This window comes from Phyllostomus hastatus, unplaced genomic scaffold, assembly GCF_019186645.2.
Source record: "Phyllostomus hastatus isolate PE091 unplaced genomic scaffold, TTU_PhHast_1.1 phas_contig_5, whole genome shotgun sequence".
Taxonomy (NCBI): domain Eukaryota; kingdom Metazoa; phylum Chordata; class Mammalia; order Chiroptera; family Phyllostomidae; genus Phyllostomus; species Phyllostomus hastatus.
In genome coordinates this window covers 2,202,210-2,220,249 of record NW_025333897.1, presented here as the reverse complement: position 1 = coordinate 2,220,249, position 18,040 = coordinate 2,202,210, and the positions used below count along the sequence as shown (strand labels likewise).

Genomic DNA, 18,040 nt, shown 5'->3' with positions numbered 1-18,040 from the left:
AGGAGCTCTGGTGTCCAAGGGCAGGGGAAGATGGATGACACAGCTCAAGAAGACAGAGAGTTCCCCCTTCCTCTGCCTTTTTTTTTCCTGCTTAGTCCCTCAAAGGCTTGCATGATGTCTGCCCACATTGGCAAGAGTGGACCTTCTTCACTCGGTCCACTGATTCTAACGCTGACATCTTCTAGAGAACCCCCACAGACACACCCAGAGATGACGTTACAGCAGCTATCTGTGGGCATTCCTTGGTCCTGTCAAGTTCTCACATAAAATTGACCATCACAGTCAAGTTGGCAACCCCCTGTGTAGATGGCTGCAACTTCACTGACGGGCTGACTCTGACTTCATGAGAGCCCTTGAGCCACAGCACTCCCGATGAACCAGTCCCAGATTCCTAACTTCAAAAACTGTGTTAAGATAATAAATTCTTATTGTTTTATGGTACTAAGTTAGAAGGTTATTTGTTATACAGCAGTATGTAACAAATACTTGTCAGACTGGATAAGAAAGCAAGATTCATGTCATCTTCAAAGACACAGTTGAGATCTAAAGAGACAATGAGTTGAAAGGAAAAGCACTTACAATGCAAACAGCAAACACAGAAGAGATAGAACGACAATATGACTATCAGACACGATAGCTGCTCAAAGCAGTTGACTAGAGACAAAGCGGCGGGACATCTCATAATGGCAGAATGGCCCATCTGTCAGCTGTAGCAAGAACAAACGTGCACTGACACAGAGTTCCCAAATATATGATGTGATTGAAAGGACAATTAACAAGCATAATTGTACACTTGGCTGATGTGGCTCCTTCAGCTGAGCATCATCTTCAAACCAAATGTCGCCAGTTCAATCCCCGGTCAGGGCACACACCTAGGCTGTGGACCAGGTTCCTGGCTGAGGGCGCGTGAGAGGCAACCGATCACTGTTGCTCTCACACATCAGTGTTTCTCTCCCTCTCTTTCTCCCTTCCTTCCCCACTCTCTAAAAATATATAAATAAAATATTTTTTAAAACGGTCATAATTGTAGATTTCAATACTTCTATTTCAGTAATTGATAGAACAACCAACAAAAATTAGTAAGGACATAGAGCACATGAATACTGTCAGTCAGTTTCACCTAACATTCCATCTTCACAAAAGCTGAGTATACATTATTTTCACACACTTGGAGAGTTCTCCAGAGTAGACCATTTGCAAGGCCATAATATAAGCCCTAATAACTTTATACAAATTGAAATCATACTAAGTATGTTCTTTAATCATAGTAGAACTAATCTAGAATCCAGATTATAAAAATAAATTTAGGAGTCTAAATACATGGGAATTAAACAAAACACTTTTAGATGTGTCAAAAAATTGGAAGAGAATTTAGGAAATATCTTGAGCTAAATAAAAAACAAAAAGCAAAATGTACATGATGCAGCTACAGCAATATATAGCAGGAAATTTACATAGCTTTAAGTATATAAGGGAGAAAACTTAAAATCAATCTAAGCTTCTACTTCAAGAATAAGAAAAAACAATAAGTAGAACTCAAAGTAAATGGAAAGAAAGGGAAGCTAAAGATCAGAGTGAAAATCATTGAAAAAAAAACATTAGAGAAAATCAGTGAAACTGAAATTAGTAAACTTTTGCTAGACTGAGGAAGATAAAATAACACAGAAGACAAAAATTCCAAAAATCAAGAATAAAGGAACTTCCAGTCAAATGGAGGTATAGGTAAACACAACTTGCCTCCTCACACAACCACAGCAAAAATTACAACTAAACTACAAAATAACTACCACTCAGAACTGCCAGAAAATCAAACTATATGGAAATCCGACAACCAAGGAATTGAAGAAGTCACATTCATTGAGATGGGTAGGAGACACAGAGATGCAGAATGGGCTGGTCCCACACTCACGTGTGGTGGGTAAAAATTGGGAGGGATATCACAGGAGGAGGGATCTCAGCCCCACACCAGACCAACCAGACTGAGGTTCCAGCAACAGGAAGGTAAGTCCTCATAACTTCTGGCTGTAAAAATCAGGGGGGTAGGGGCAGAGGAAGAAACTGCAGGATTCTCAGGTGTCTCCTTTTAAAGGGCCTGAGGCAGACTTACTCATTTTCACTCCCTCTGGGCTCCAGCCCTGGGGCAGCAGCTGGAAAGGTACCAGTGGCATATGGTGAAGAACTAAAGTGTTTGGTGTGAGGGTCAGAACCGGGGAACAGCTTCCTCCCAGACAAAATGCCAGGGGCCAGGCAGTGGCCATTTTATTCCATTTCTGAGCCCTCTCCTACACAGAGCCACAGAGTGGTGGCACCACATCTGAGACTCCACCAAACTGGTTCAAATGGGTTCCCCACCCTGGTGATTACCTAAGGCTCTGCCACTTACAGGCCCACCCAAGTTGTAAACAGTGGCTTTTCTGCATTAGGCCACACTACCAAAACATGGAGTCAAAGCAGCTCTACCCAATACATAGAAACAAACACAGGGAGACTGTCAAAATGAGGGAACAAAGAAATGTGGCCTAAGTGAAAGAAGAGAACAAAACTACAGAAAGACAACTAAACAAAATGGAGATAAGCAACCTATCAGATGCAGAGTTCAAAACATTGGTTATTAGGATGCTCAAGGAACTCAGTGGGTACTTCAACAGCATAAAAACGATCCTATCAGAAATGAAGGTTACACTAGCTGAGATCAAAAAAGTTTACAGGGAATCAACAGTGGCGTAGATGAAACCAAGAATCAAATCAATGATTTGGAACATAAGGAAGAAAGAAACATTCGGTGAGAACAGCAAGAAGAAAAAAGAATCCAAAAAAACGAGACTAGGGTAAGGAGCCTCTGGGACAACTTCAGGTGTACCAACATTTGCATCATAGAGTTGCTGGAAGGAGAAAAGAAGGAGCAAGAAATTGAAAACTTACTTGAAAAAATAATGAAAGAAAACTTCCCTAATTTGGTGAAGGAAATAGACATACAAGTCCAAGAAGCACAGAGAGCCCCAAATAAGATGGACCCAAAGTGGACCACACCAAGACACATCATAATGAAAATGCCAAGGGTTAAAGATAAAGAGAGAATCTTAAAAGCAGCAAGAGAAAAGCAGATAGTTATCTACAGAGGAGTTCCCATTAAACTGTCAGCTGGTTTCTCAAAAAGAGAAAAAATGAAAAAGAGAAAAAAAGAAACTTTGCAGGTTGGAAGGGACTGGCAAGAAGTATTCAAAGTGCAGAAAAGCAAGGACCGACAACCTAGATTATTCTATTCAGTAAAGCTATCATTTGGAATGGAAGGGCAGCCCTGGCTGGTGTGGCTCAGTGGATTGAATGCCATCCTTCAAGCCAAAGGATCTCTGGTTTGATTCCCAGTCAGGGCACATGCCTGGGTTGTGGGCCAGGTCCCCAGTAGGGGGGCACACAAGAGGCAACCACACATTGAAAGAAACCACACACTGATGTTTCTCTCCCTCTCTCCCTCCCTTCCCCTCTCTCTAAAATAAATAAATAAATAAAATCTTAAAAAAAAAAAAGAATGGAAGGGAAGATAAAGTGCTTCCCAGACAAGGTAAAGTTAAAAGAGTTCATCACCAAACCCTTCTTATATGAAATGTTAAAGGGACCTTTTTAAGAAAAAGATCAAAGTCCTGGCTGGTGTAGCTCAGTGGACTGAGTGCAGGCCTGCAAACTAAAGGGTCACCGGTTTGATTCCCAGTCAGGGCACACACCTGGGTTGTGGGCCAGGTCCCCAGTAGGGAGTGTGTGAGAGGCAACCACACTTTGATGTTTTCTTCTCTTTCTCCTTCTCTTCCCCTCTCTTTATAAATAAACAAAATCTTTTTAAAAAGTTAAAAAAGGAGAAGATTAAAGCTACAAAGATTAAAATGGCAATAAATTTACAACTATCAACAACTGAATCCTAAAAACAAAGTAAACAAGCAGAACAGAAAGAAAATCATAGATATGGAGACCATTTGAATGGTTATCAGTTGGGAGGGGGAAGAGAGAGAATGGGGGAAAGGTATAGGGATTAAGAAGTACAGGTTGGTAGTAACAGAAAAGGCAGGGTGGTGTTAAGAACAGTATTGGAAATGGAGTAGACAAAGAACTTATATGCATGACCCATGGCCGTGAACTAAGGGGGAAAAACTGGGACAACTGTAATAGCCTAATCAATAAAATTAAATAAAAAAAGAATAAAGGAAGGAATGCCACTAAGAACCATGCAGAAATAAAAAAGGTTTATAAAGGAATGTTATGAACAACTTTAGACAAAAAAAAATTAGGCAACTTAGATGCAATAGACAAATTCCTAGAAAGACACAAATTACCAAAACTGACTCAAGAAGAAATACAAAATGCAAATAGACCTATAGCAAGCACAAAAATTGAATAAGTAACTTAAAATATTTCCACAAAGAAAAGCGCAGGCCCAGATTATTTCAATGGTAAATTCTATTAAATGTTAAAGAAAAAATATAAACCTAATATAAACTCTTTCAGAAATAGTGAGGCAGAAGGAACACTTTCCAAGTCATTTTATGAACTGATTATTACCCTCATACCAAAGTCAGACAAAGATATCAAAAAAACAAAACAAAACGAAAAACCCAGTTCAATATCTCTCATGAACATAGACTCAAAAATTGTTAATAAAATATTATGACACTGTTTCCATTCTATGTATAAGAAACAAATTAGCCCTGGCTGGTGTGGCTCAGCTGGTTGGACATCATCCAGGAAACCAAAAAGTCACAGGTTCAATTCCCTGTCAGGCACAGGCCTATATTGCAGGTTCAGCTCCTGGTCAGGGCATGTGTAAGAGGCAACCAGTTTATGTTTCTCCTTCACACTGATGTTCCTCTCCCTCTCTCTTTCTCTCCTTCCCTTCCCATCTCTCAAAAATCAATTACAATTAAAAAAAATATATACTCCAATACCAATTGAGATTATATCAGGAATGCAAAAGTTGGGTTAGCATTAGAAAACCAAATCATTTAATCAAAACATGAAAATCTCAATAGACACACATAAAAGCATTTTAACAAAATCTAACACCCTTTTATGATAAAAGTAAATAAAAACTTCCAACAAACTTGAAATAGAAGCTAATGTCCTCAACCTAATAAAGGGTATCTATTTTTTAAAAAACCTACAGCGGCATCATACCTCATGGTGAAAGGTTAAGTGCTTTGCCACTAAGATTGGGCACAAGGCAAAGATGTCTGTTCCCACCACATCCATCTACATAGTACTGCGGGTTGTAACCAGTGCAATCAGGTGAGTAAAATAAATGAAGTTCATAAAGATTGCAGAGTAAAAGATTTTTATTCATAGATGACCAAACAGTGTTCTTGTAGAAAAATCTTAAGGACTTTTCAGGAAAAGTTATAATAATTAAAAAGTGAATTGAACAAGATTTCAGTATACAGTGTTGCCATACAAAACACAACAAAACAGCCCTGGCTGGTGTGGCTCAGTGGATTGAGCATGGGCCTGCAAACCAAAGGGTTGCTGGTTGGATTCCCAGTCAGGGCACATGCCTGGGTTGTGGGCCAGGTCCCCAGTAGGGGGTGTGTAAGAGGCAACCACACACTGATGTTTCTCTCCCTCTCTTCCCCTCTCTCTAAAAACAAATTTTAAAAAAACACAACAAAACAAAGAAGAATTTTTTATATAGTAGCAATGAACTGGAAATTGAAATTTAAAAAATAATGTCACTTAGAAAAGCATCCAAAATATATAAACTTAAAATTAATTTAATGAGTCATTTGCAAGACCTCTACATTGTAAACTATGAATCATTGATGAGAAATTTCAAAGACCTAAGTAAATGGTTTGATATACCATATTCATTGTTAGATGGGAAGACTCAATATTGTTAAGCTTCCAATTCTCCCCAAATTGATTTATATGCTCTATACAATCCCAATCAAAATTTCAAGTAACATTTTTTGTTAAAATGTTCATAATTTTCTTTAATGTATATGAAAACAAAACGGTAATTAAAATAATCTTAAAAGAACAAAATTGCAAGACTTACGCTATGTGATTTTAAGACTTACTATAAAGCTACAGTAATCAAGTGTATCACATTGGCCCTGTCTGGGCAGCTTCAGTTGGTTGGAGAGTCATCCTGTACACCAAAAGGTTTCGGGTTCAATTCCTGGTCAGGACACTTAGGTTGCAGGTTTGATCCTTGGTCAAGACATGTATGGGATTCAACAGATCAGTGTTTCTCTGTCTCTGTCTCTGTCTCTCTGTCTCTCTCACCCTCTCTCTCTAAAATAAATAAACATATCTGCAGTTGGGAATTAAAAAAAAAAAAAGAGTACCATGGTGGCAGAAAGAGAGACAAAGAGACCAGATGAGTCAGAAGGGTGAGGCCAGAAATAAACCCACCCATGTATGGTCAATGAATGTTTGACACAATTGCCAAGGTAATCCAATGGAAGAAAACACAGTCTTTTCAACCCATGGTGCTGAAACAGCTGGAAATCTATCTAGTAAGAAAGGAACCTGGACCTTTTTACCTTACCCTATACACAAAAATTAACTAAAATTGGATTGTAGGCCTAAGCATAAAGGCAAAGACTATGATATAGCTAAAAGAAAAAGATTTTTTTTTAAACTGTGACCTTAGGGAGGCAAAGTTTTCTTAAATAGATACCAAGCCACAAACCATAACAAAAAAAATTGATAATGTGGATGTCATCAATTAAACACATCTGTTCTGAGAAATACACTGTGAAGACAATGAAAAGGCTAACCACAGGTAAGGAGAAAATATTCACAGTTCATATATTTGACAAAGAATTATATGCAAAAATGTAGACAACTCTTGTAACTGAATAATCAGAAAACAAACAATCCAATTAAAAACGGGCAAATGATTTGAACGGTTCACAAAAGAGAATATACAAATGGCCATGAAGCATCAGCAGTTACAGAAAAATGCAGATTAAAACCACAACGAGGTCACAACACACGACCCCTGGAATGGCTCGAGTGGAAACGGACAAACAGTAATCTGACAACACTACCAGGTGGCAGCGCGAGATGTGACTCTCGCACGTTGAGCTGGACGTGCAGAATGGCCCCACCGCAGTGGAACACAGGTGGGCGGTTGCTTACAAAGTTAAGCAGATGCTGATCACATGACCCAGAGACTCAGCTCCTAGGCATTGGCCCAAGACCAATCAAAACGTATGTCCCCACCAATATGTGTTCCTACAGTCCTGATTCAGTCACCAAACTCTGGAAACAACTCAATGTCCACCAACAGGTGACTGGATGTACCACCGGTGGTGCGGTCGCAGGACGGATCACTACTCAGACTGCACTGCAAGGGATGACTTATCGATACCTGCAAACACCTGAAGGAACATTCAGAAACACGCTGAAAGAAAGGAGCCTGGCAGAAAAGGACATGGACCCCACTTTTATACCAGCTGTAGGGCAGGGGAACCCACTTTATGATGACGGCGAGGTCGGTGGCTGCCAGGCGCCCAGGGTGTGCCTGGGTGGGGCCGCTGGAGCCGTCTGAGCCCTGACGGTGCTGCTGGGCACACGCCATGGGGATTTATCAAAACTCGTGGAACTGTATAGCTGGAAAAGGCAGATTTTACTGTGTGTACGCGACACCTCAGTAAAGACATTATTTAAAAACCAAAACAACCCTCGATTTCCCAGGGGTTTAGACCCCAAGCTGGGGGATCACATTTGCCTGGCTCTGGTCCCTGCTCCGCCATCTACCTGATGTGTGACCTTGAACAGGTCACTTAGTCTTCTTGTGCATCAGATGCCTTGCTTGCAAAATAGAAATAATAAGAGTACCTACTTCAGAGGGTCATTTTAAGGGTTGAAAGGATAGTTAACACAGTAACTAACGTAGTAGGGACTCAGGAAATGTGAGCTATCGAGATAAATATATATCAATCCCAAGTTTCCCCAAAATATACAGTGTAAATTATTATAGAAAAAGACTAGAAGGAAACACACTAATATATATTAAGGGTGATTAATTCAGAGGATTGAAATTGTGGGTGATTTTAAATTTCTTATTCAAATCTTGCATATATTTTATAATCTGAAGGGAGATTATTAAAAATTGTTTTTATTTATTGATTTTTCTTATACCTTTTTTTAATTTTTAGAGAGAGGTGAAGGGAGAAAGAGAGGGAGAGAAGCATCGATAGGTTGTCTTCTGTATGCCCCCCAAATAGGGACCGAACCCACAACCCAGGCATTTGCCCCAACCAGGAATCGAATTGACAATCTTTCAGTTTGAGGGACGATGCCTAGCCAACTGAGCCACATTGGCTGAGACATACTTTTTTTTTTTTTTTGAGAAAGAGAAAAACATCTATTTGTTGTTTCACTTATTTATGCATTCATTGGTTGATCCTTGTATGTGTCCTGACTGGGGATTGAACCCACAATCTTGATGTATCAGGACCATATGTTGAGCACTAAGCTACCCAGCCAGGGTGTGAATGGAGATTACTAAAAAAGATAAGAAGCTATTGGCTGGCGAAGGCCCCAGGATACCCACTAGAACACAGCTTGGTTGCAGTAGATGCTGTGGCACCACCACCTTCCTCCTTGCGATGGAGCACTGGGCACCAGCAAAGTGAATGAAGGTGGACACACATATATTGCTAAGTGACAAAGATGAGGTCAGTGGGTGCAGGTGCTACTGTTCATGTGAGGAGGGCGAAGAAACAGCCTGTGCTTTTATTTACAAGAGCATAGAAGGTATTTTGAAAGATACATAAGACGTGGTAACAGCAGTGTCCTCCCAGAAGAGAGGATATATTTGTGTTTATATACAGTCTTTTCCCAAATTTTAAAATTGTGGTAAAAAGCACACAACATAAAATTTACCATCTTAACCATCTTTAAATGCACGATTTAGTGGTATGAAATACGTTTCTCATTATCTGCCACCACCCAGCTCCACAACCCTTTCGCCTTGTAAAACTGACACTCTGTGCCCATTCAACGCTGACTCCCCAGCGCCTCTGCCCCCGCCCCGGCACCCACCATTCCACTTCTGTCTCTGTGGTTTTCACTGGAGACACAGCTGTTGTCTTTTTGAGACTGGTGTACTTCCCTCGGCACAGTGTCCTCAAGGTCCGTCCGTGTGGTAGCGCGTCAGAGTTCCCTCCCTTTTTAAAGCTGAGTGATATCCTACTGCCTGTACAAACCACATTTAGGTCACCCATCCACCCGTCGACAGACACTTGGACTGTCTCCATGATTCAGCTCTGGTGAAGAATGTTGCTGTGAACACACTGTACAGATATTTGAGAGTCTGCTTTCAGTTCTTTTGGGGCTACACCAAGAGATGAGTTTGCTGGGTCATGTGGAAATTCCATGTTTAATTTTTTGAGGAACCACCACACTGATTTTCATAGCAGCTGCACCATTTTACATTCCCACCGGCAGTGCAGGAGGGCTCCAGTCTCTCCACATGCTCCCCAACACTTGTGATTTTCTGCTTTTCTTTTTTTGATAGTAGCCATCCTAATGGGTATCTCATAGTTTTGATATGTATCTCCCTAAGGATTAGTGATAGTGAGCATCTTTTTAAAAAATCTTCACCTGAGGGTCTGTTTATTGATTTTGAGAGAGAGAGAGAGAGAGAGAGAGAGAGAGAGAGAGAGAGAGAGAAACACTGAAGTGAGAGAAACCTCGGAAATCTCGATTGGTTGCCTCTCATATCCTCCCTGGTTGGGGATCAAACCCACAACCTAGCTATGTGCCCTATCGGGAGTCAAACCCAAACCTTTTGGTGTGCAGGACAGCACTCCAACCAGCTGATCCACCTGGCCAGGGTGAGGGTCAGTGATGTCAAGCATCCTTTAAGGTGTTGTTGGCTATTTGTGTATTCTTTTTTAATTTTTTTGAGAAATGTCTATTCAAGTCCTTTGTGCATTTTTGAATATTATTGTTATTGTTGAGTTTTAAGAGTTCACTATTTATTCTGGATGTTAATCCTTTATCACATGTAATTTGAAAATATTTTCTCCAATTTTGAGGGTTGGCTTTTTACTCTGTCAGTAGTGCCTTTTGATAAACAAAAACTTTTGTTAATTTTCATGAAATCCAATTTATCTATTTGGGTGTAATACCCAAGAAATCATTGCCAAACCCAAAGTCATGAAGATTTTGTCCAATAACTTTATAGTTTACCTTTTGTATTTAGGTCTTTAATCTATCTTCTGATTACTTTTTGTAGATGCTGCATCACTGAAGGGCCAGCTTCATTCTTGCGCATGAGAATATCCAGCCTTCCTAGTACCATTTGTTAAAAAGACTGTCTCTTTCCAAGAATGATCTTGAAACCCTTGTCAAAAGTCACCTGACCACACCTGTGAGCACTGTTCGAGGCTCCCCGGCTCCATCCCATGGTCTCCACCACTGTCCCTGCGCCAGCACCCACTGCTCTGATCACTGCAGTTTTGCTGTAAAGAAGTCAGAGTCCCTCAGCCATGTCCTCCTTTTTCAAGATTTTCTCCATTCAGGTTCCCTTTGGAATCCGTTTGGATTTTGAGATGGGTTTTTCTATTTCAGCAAAAATTCACTGAGTTTCTCATTGGGATTGCATTGAATCTGTAGACTGTCTTGGGTATATTAACATCTTAAAAAGATTGTCTCCCAATCCATGAACATGGGATGTCTTTCTATGTATTTATGTCTTTAATGCCTTTTAGCAATATTTTGTAGTTTTCATTGTAGTGCTTTTCACCTCCTTGGTTAATTCCTAAGTAGTCTGTTCTTTTTGGTGGCATTGTTTCCACAGTTTCCTTTTCAGATTGCTCATTGTTAATGTAGGGAAATGCAACCGATATTGGGTGTTGACGTTGTAGACTGAATTTAGAAAATTCCTTTAACAAGTTTTATTGTTTTTTAACAATTTTAGAGGGAATCCTTAGGGGATTCTATCATATACCATATATATTTTGAAGTGGCAAACAAAAAATGTTAAGTACAGTGCAAACTTCAGTTTTTTTCCTGAGCAATTTATGAGTAAGTTGCCAAAAGGCTGCCTCTTCACCTTCAACTGCTTTACTCTGTGTTTTGTACAAAAAAAAAAGAAGAACAACAACAACAACAATAACAACATTCTGGGCCACCAACTCCTCATTCATTGTCACACACCACGGGTGGCGCAGGCACCGAGATGTCTGACAGAGGGCAGCAGGGAGCCAGTCACACTGGGAGCTGGGACACAACCTCCCGACTGCAGCTGAATGCGCCATGAGAGGGTTGGCTTTCACAAGTACAGCCTACAAAATGCGAGGGCCATCCGCAAATAGCAGTGTGTCCGTGCAGCTTATGCTACTGGGGGCCTCTGCTGCTTGTGCTACAAACAAGTGGATCCACCTACTACCCAGAGAATTTGAATCCTTGGCCTTCCCACCTTAGGCCCCGCCCTCAATGTGCACTTTCCGTGAATATATAAGTATATAGAATACCTCTGTAGGACCTTCGTATTGACCAAAAGATTTACAGGGAACTACAGAAGACAGGAATGTTTGAATGCATGTCCCTGCAGACAGATGAAGGTGAACAGGATGTTGAAATGCATTTGCCTTGCATAGCTAAAGCCATGGAAAGCCATAAGGATGAGTTTACCATTATTTCTGTACTGGCTGTAGCTCTGAGTGAGTTAAAAGGATAGGAGTTTGAAAAACTTTTCAGTAAATATCTAGTGGATCATAGTAATCTCCTTGTGGTTTCTTCTGATTTCTGCCTTTGGAGTCAAAGGTTCTGTTAGAATTACTATGATGAATCCTATGAAGAGATTTATAGATCCACTGAATATCTAGATAAAATGGGTATGAGGATTATAGAACAGTTAAACCCTGTATCCTTTTAAAAAAGATTTTACTTATTTATTTTTAGAGAGAAGGGAAGGGAGGCAAAAAGAGGGAGAGAAACATTGATACGTGGTTGCCTCTCATGTGCCCCCTACTGGGGGCCTGGCCAGCAATCCAGCTATGTGCTCTGACTGGGAATCGAACCAGTGACTGTTTGGTTCACGGGCCAGCACTCTATCCACTGAGCCACACCAGACAGGGTTAAACCCTGTATCTTTTAGCAATTATTTGAAGAAATACCATAATACTATATGTGGAAGGCATCCCTTTGGGATGTTATTAAATGCTATCACAGAGCTCCAGAAGAATGGGATAAATATGAGCTTTTTAAAAATTTTCTGAGTTATGCCCAGTAAAGCCAGGGTAGAAAGGGGCCAGACGGTTCAGGGAGCCATGCTGCAGGCACACTCTCGCTGCACTGGAGCTCTGACTTCTCAGGGATGGCATCCGCACACTCACACTCCACCTGGGGTGCCAGCCTAGCCCTTACCAAGATACTGGTCCTGGTTTGGGGGGATTCTGAAACCTCAAACTAGTAGAAGTTTCTCTTCTTTTCTAATAGGCATAGCCTTCATAATTTCAACTCATTGAAAATGCTTTGTCGTTTAGAGCAGTGGAAGGAGGGCTGGCATAATATTTTGACAAAAGAAGATGGCAATGCAATGGCCCAGTTGTGGCAGTTTTTAAAAAGTAACATGTAAACCATTGACGGTATCCTAAACTTGCACTCTTTGCAGACTTGTGCACGTAAACTCCTCTTTCAGAATAGTTTGCATATTGTGCACAAACCAAAAGGTGGGAGCTTTTTAATAAAAATTGCACTTATACATGATCTATATTAGAATATAATAATCTCCAGTTATAGTCAATAACTAACCGTGTTGTAGGACAGAAACCTTCAATTTTAGTTGCCAATAAAGGGTTACACAACTCAAAAAAGGAGAGAGAGGAAGAAAGAACATTCTGCACTATACACGTGGTAAAAACAAACGTGAAAGTCAGGACAGTAACACATGGCTCACTGTCTAATCACCATTTAGTCCGCAGAACCCAACCCCCTTTACAAGGTATGCCAATAACGTCTTATTTTTCACTATGTATTTTTTTAAATTTGTAAGTATGCATGTTATCTTTACAAGTCTTTTAATGTTCAAGAACTATATCACACAAATAAAATAAAAACCAATTTATTTAACAATGAGCTCAGAGCACCCGTGAATGCCAGCCGTTCTCGGGTGACCAACTGAGCAAAGGGAGCCCTAATTCCAACTGGCCACCCAGAAATATATTCAGAAGGGAGGGACGATATAGGTGGCAGTTTGCAAAGTGCAGAAAACATTCAGGTCCTGGAAGAGCTCGAAGGGCTTCCTGCTTTGGGAGTCCTACAGGATTTTGCCCTCCTGAACAGGCAAAAGCGGGTACACAGCGCTCCTGCACAGATCGCTAAGGCTGCAAGGTCCGTAGCAGCCACCAGGGGATGACAGGTAATAGGCTCCTCAAAGTCCGAAGGACTCAAACACAAATCCTACCAAGCGGGCTCCGGAAGTTGCCGGGACACATATTTTGGGGAGCGAGCATCTCCCACCGGAGGGGCTCCATCCACAGCCCAGCACGCCGATCCGAGCGCCTCTCGGAGATGGAGAGGCTCAAGGCTCTAGTGTACTCCCGGTGGTCCCCGCAGCAAATGCCATTTGGCGGTGACCCAGAGACACCCACTGACACCAGACAATCACGCCCTGGCGGTGGGGGCTGAGCTGGGCGTCTGACCCTCCTGACCGCACCCTTCTCGTCCCCTCCACCGCCACTGCGGGGAGACGAGAGGCAAAAAGTGGGAGGGGAACCCGCCACCGCCCGGAGAACCAGGAGCCCGGAGCCTTCGCGTCCCGGCCGACGCGGCGGGAACCTGCCCTTCGGTACCTGTCAGCCCCGGGGAGCGAGCGGGCGGAGGCCTGTCCCGATGCAGGAACAGATGGGAAGGCGGCGACGGCCCGATCCGCGCCCCGCCCGAGCGTCTCCAGGAACCCTGGGGCCTGCGGAGCACGGAGAGGTGGGGATAGGAGGGGCGGCGCTGGGCCCATCTCCTCCAGGTCCCGCAATCCCAGACACCAGGAGTGCGGCTTCACAAAGTGCTTCAGAAGCACCAGCCAAAGACCCGTCCTCGCACCTCGCCACGCTCCTTGGGTGTCCAGATTGCACGGGCCTTGAGGGCCCAAGCGCGGGTCCCGCCTCGGCCGCCGAGCCGCTGTGCGGCCCCGGTCCCGGACCTCCGCCCTCCAAACCGCTTTCCTCGCCCATGCGAAGGAGACACAGACTCAGAGGAGGCCACCACAGGAGGGGGCTAAGACTTTATTTGTCATCCGGGTCCCGGACTCCGCTCGCGCCACGCTCAGAAGATCTTCAACGACTGCAGCTGCAGGTCCCCGCCCACCTCCACCACGCGCACGCGCGCCGGCGGGAGGCGGTAGCGGAAGTGGTGGAACTCCGCGTCCCCGACCACCGTCTGCAGGGACCCGGGCGGCGCTTCAGTTCCGGCCGCCCGGGCCCCCAGCCCAGCGTCTCCCCGCCGCGGACCCGCGCCCTGGGACCTGGGAAGCCCCGTAACTCGCGGGCCCCCCGGTCCCCCAGTGGGCACGCGTGCGGATGTGCCTTCTAACCCTTTGTCCCGAGGGCGCAATCATTTGATTGCGGGCACCCGAGAGCCTTGTAAGTGTGCGCAGCGGCCGGGCTGTGATCCGCACGAACCGGGCACCGCCCACTGCCCCCGGATGGTGAACCGCTGGGTGATACGGTCTCCACAGCGACCACTCCGCCCGGGACTTGTTTCTGGGCCGTCTCCCGGCCCACCCCTGCCCCTGTGGCACACACGCAAGCTCCGGCGCGAAGGAACAGGGGAGTGGCGTCTGGCGCGGAGGGCGGGGGGGGGGGGGGGCACGCCTCGCCGCTAGGATGCCCACTTTCCGGACGCTTCACTCCTACCGGCTTTGTCCTTGCCCCCTGCACATATCTGCCCTCCGGACACTACTAAGGTGGCTCCCCGAGAGGGACAGGGATGAGGGCACCCCGCCCAGCCTTGGCCACGCCTTGGCTCCACACCTCCACCCAGGCCCTTGCCGGCCTGCCCCAGCCACAGCAGGGACCTGGGTCTTGGCGCCCACCCCTGTGGCAGAGCCCCACCTTGAAGCCTTCTTCAGTGGCGATGAGGAGCACTTCGAAGGGCTGCCCACGCTGAAAGGGAATGCCACGACCGCGCTCCTCCTTGCCCCAGGTGCCCTGCTCCTTGGTGTTGAAGACCACCACGGATTCATCCAACCGGGGATTGAAATGCAGGGCAGCCTCGCCACCCTCCTGGTCGCACAGCAGGTTCACATGGAACCTGGAGAATGGATGATGGGGGTGGGGGGTAGCAAGGAATAAACGTCAAGAGCCATGAACCACCCAGACCATCAGGGGCCACCGAATTAAGACTTAACCTGAAGCACACCCAGATTTACAGGGACCTGAGTGTGTCACACACCACAGGGGTGGTGGACTAATGGACAAGGTACCCGGACTCCAGGCAGGACACAAGCTTATTGGACACACCTCCACCAAGCAAGGATCTCCATACTATGGCTCCGACCTCCCTCGTTGTTGTCAGAGTCTGGGAGTTGCCAAGGAGTCGTGGTGCTGATCACCAAGGGTGCTCCAGAACCCCAGAGAACCCCCCAGTTCTCAAATGGCTGAGAACAATGCCAGGGGTCCCAGTATTTAGAGGCACCGAAATTCCCAGGAAGCCTCAAGTTTCCGGGCATAGGAAGTCATACAATTTATTGCATAGGCCACCCAGCTGCCCAGGGCACCTCCGGGTCACAAGAACATCCCAGAGTCCCTGGGAAAGTTGGGAAGCTATAGGTAGGAACCCCGAAATGGCTTGGGACCCCCAGATTCCCAGCAACCTGAGCTGCACAATCGGGGGACACATCTATAAAAGCATCAGATTCCAAAAGGTTGGTAATGGCCTGGGGCTTCCAGACCCTGGCAGGCAGAGGTGGCCCTGGGGCCCTCATCTCTGTCTGGGCTGAAAGGAGTCTGGGTGAGCTGGACCCAGACCTCCCAGCCCTTACCTCTGGAACCTGGGGTCACACTGGAGTCTCACCTGCCAGCGTTCTCGGGGACAGTACCACGAATTCTCATCACGGTGCCCACTCTGACACCCTCTGGCAGCGAGGTCTTGTGGGGCACGTTCTGCAAGAGGCCGGGTCAGTGGGGGGTGGTGAGTGAACCAGGGAGACCAGGAGAGGGACAGAGGTTTCACCCCAGGGAGAAAGAGACGAGGACCCAGGCCAGCACAGTCAGAGAGGAAGGGGCAAAGAGAGTGAGACACAGGAGAAGAGATGTTTGGTGAAGCACAAAGAATTAGGAGAAAAACATTCAGAGAGAGAAACCAACAGGAGGCACCAACGGGACATGGGAGCAATGAGATGGGTGGGTCTCCCCAGAAGGCAGTGCCCCGAACCATGCTGCACAGCACACCCGACCACCCACTTTCTCCTGGGAAGCAGGACACCTCGGGCAGGCCCCGGCCCATGCCCTCCTCCCCTAGCCTGGTGCTGCTTAGGTCCAGGACCCTCCAGCCCTCAGGCCCTAGAAGACTCACAGAGCTCCCGGCCATGGCTGCGACGCTGGGGCAGGCAACGGTGGTGGTGGGTATGTCTGCTGCAAACCTTAAGTAAAAGCAGGGCGTGCCGGGGCCTGATGACTCACCCCTGTCTTTCCACACCCACCACCCACAGCTGGCACAGACCCTGGCCCTGGGGCTCGGGTGGCCCAGCACCCTCTTACCCTCCTCCACTCACTCAAGGTTCCCAGGTGAACTGCCTTGCTCCTTTGAGCTAATAATGGTAGAAATAGTTAATAATAAGGATGATAACAACAACAACAGCAGCAGCAACAAAGAACACTCACTGAGCCACCATCCACTCACCCTATCTTCCCACTGCCTGGTGCAGAGAAAGACCCGTTTTGTTGTGGAAAACTGGAGTCCCGAAAGGCCAAGTTGGGGGTTGGACTCTGAGCCCTCCCTCCCGGGTTAGGACCTACTGGGTGGGGCCAAGGTTGTGTCTCCCCCGAAATCCCAGTTCATGCTCCTGTGATATAACAGCAGCTCTAAGGGGCAGGATTTTTGCCCGACTTGCATGCTGTGCCCTGGTGCCCGCAGCAGCCCCTGGCACACAGTAAGTGGTCAGTAAATGTGGGCAAAGCAAGGGAATGGAAGTAACAACAGCTGCCATGTGTTGGGACTCCGGGGGTGGCCAGCACTTGCAAGAGACCGATGATGCTCACACAGGGCGTTGAGGGGCAGGCATGGACCCCACGCTCTCCCCCTCCTCCCGTTTTACAGCCAGGGAAACTCAGGCTCAGAAAGGGGAAGCAATCTGCCCAAAGCACACAGCTGTGCAGTACTACGGTGACTGTGTCTCTGGCTCCTTTCATCTCTGGAAGTTTCTGTCCTATCTATTCTGTGTTTGTGACGCCCTGGTCCCTGGGTGTCCCTCTGTCTCTCCCCACCTCTGACTGGCCTTCCGTGGGTTCTGCCCTGCTTCTCTCGCCTGTTCCTCATCCCAGCATCACTACCGCTCTGCCACCTAGTTTCAGGACAAGGGGTGGAGGGCTCCTAGGACCTACACACCCCCAGACGAAGGAAGAGAACGCAGTGGGACCCTCCCTGCAGGCCCATTTCCAGCCGCCATCGCCCAAGACTCGAGAGAAATCCAGGCAGGGAAGAGTGGGGCGGGGAGGGGCCAGAGTGCTGAAAGATGGCTCTGGAAGTCGAGGGGCGGGGGAAGGGCGGCGGAAGTGGGCAGAAACCTCTCCTGCAGCCTAGCAGCTCTCGTGCCTGTGTTCGCCCCTTCGCCGCCACCCCATCCCGCCTCAGCCATCAGAGGGAAATGGCCCGCGGCAGAGGAGGATGGGGAATGGAAAGTCTGGGTGGAGACCAGCAGACTCAGCACCTCCCGCACCGCCCTCCAACACTCCCCGCCCCCACCCCGGCCTCCCAGACCCCCGCCCCCACTCCGCTGGTTGGGTGCTGGTGCAGGCGGGGGCAACAAGGGCCTTGGAGAGGGAGGGTGGGCAGCTGCATTTAGGGATTTAGGGGAGGGCTGCGAGCTCCCCAAACT

The 18,040-nt window shown here is 46.2% G+C and overlaps 1 protein-coding gene and 1 pseudogene across 2 annotated transcripts; one reads left to right on the top strand and one right to left on the bottom strand.

Annotated features, from left to right (window-relative positions):
* Positions 1–11,259: 11,259 nt before the first annotated feature.
* Positions 11,260–12,418, top strand: LOC123823690 (annotated as a pseudogene).
* A 1,790-nt stretch (positions 12,419–14,208) lies between these two features.
* On the bottom strand, positions 14,209–16,862 carry LOC123823641 (galectin-7-like). 2 transcript variants are annotated; one of them, XM_045846562.1, is made up of 6 exons: positions 16,846–16,862; positions 16,718–16,753; positions 16,519–16,585; positions 16,018–16,106; positions 15,057–15,255; positions 14,209–14,382 (listed from the first exon to the last, which is right to left on the bottom strand). In XM_045846562.1, exons 3-6 carry the CDS (start codon positions 16,531–16,533, stop codon positions 14,269–14,271), a joined length of 417 nt encoding a protein of 138 aa, XP_045702518.1. In that variant the 5' UTR covers positions 16,534–16,585; positions 16,718–16,753; positions 16,846–16,862; the 3' UTR covers positions 14,209–14,268. The 2 variants fall into 2 exon arrangements, with proteins under 2 accessions (XP_045702518.1, XP_045702519.1); XM_045846563.1 differs by lacking the exon at positions 16,846–16,862 and having other exon boundaries at positions 16,704–16,721.
* Positions 16,863–18,040: the final 1,178 nt, after the last annotated feature.

Excerpts from the sequence above, each read along its gene's own strand:
- LOC123823641 (XM_045846562.1), bottom strand. Across the intron at positions 15,256-16,017 it reads GTCCCCGAGAACGCTGGCAG|GTTCCATGTGAACCTGCTGT; the intron begins GTGAGACTCCAG and ends TCCATTCTCCAG. Across the intron at positions 14,383-15,056 it reads CCACTGAAGAAGGCTTCAAG|ACGGTGGTCGGGGACGCGGA; the intron begins GTGGGGCTCTGC and ends GGGTCCCTGCAG.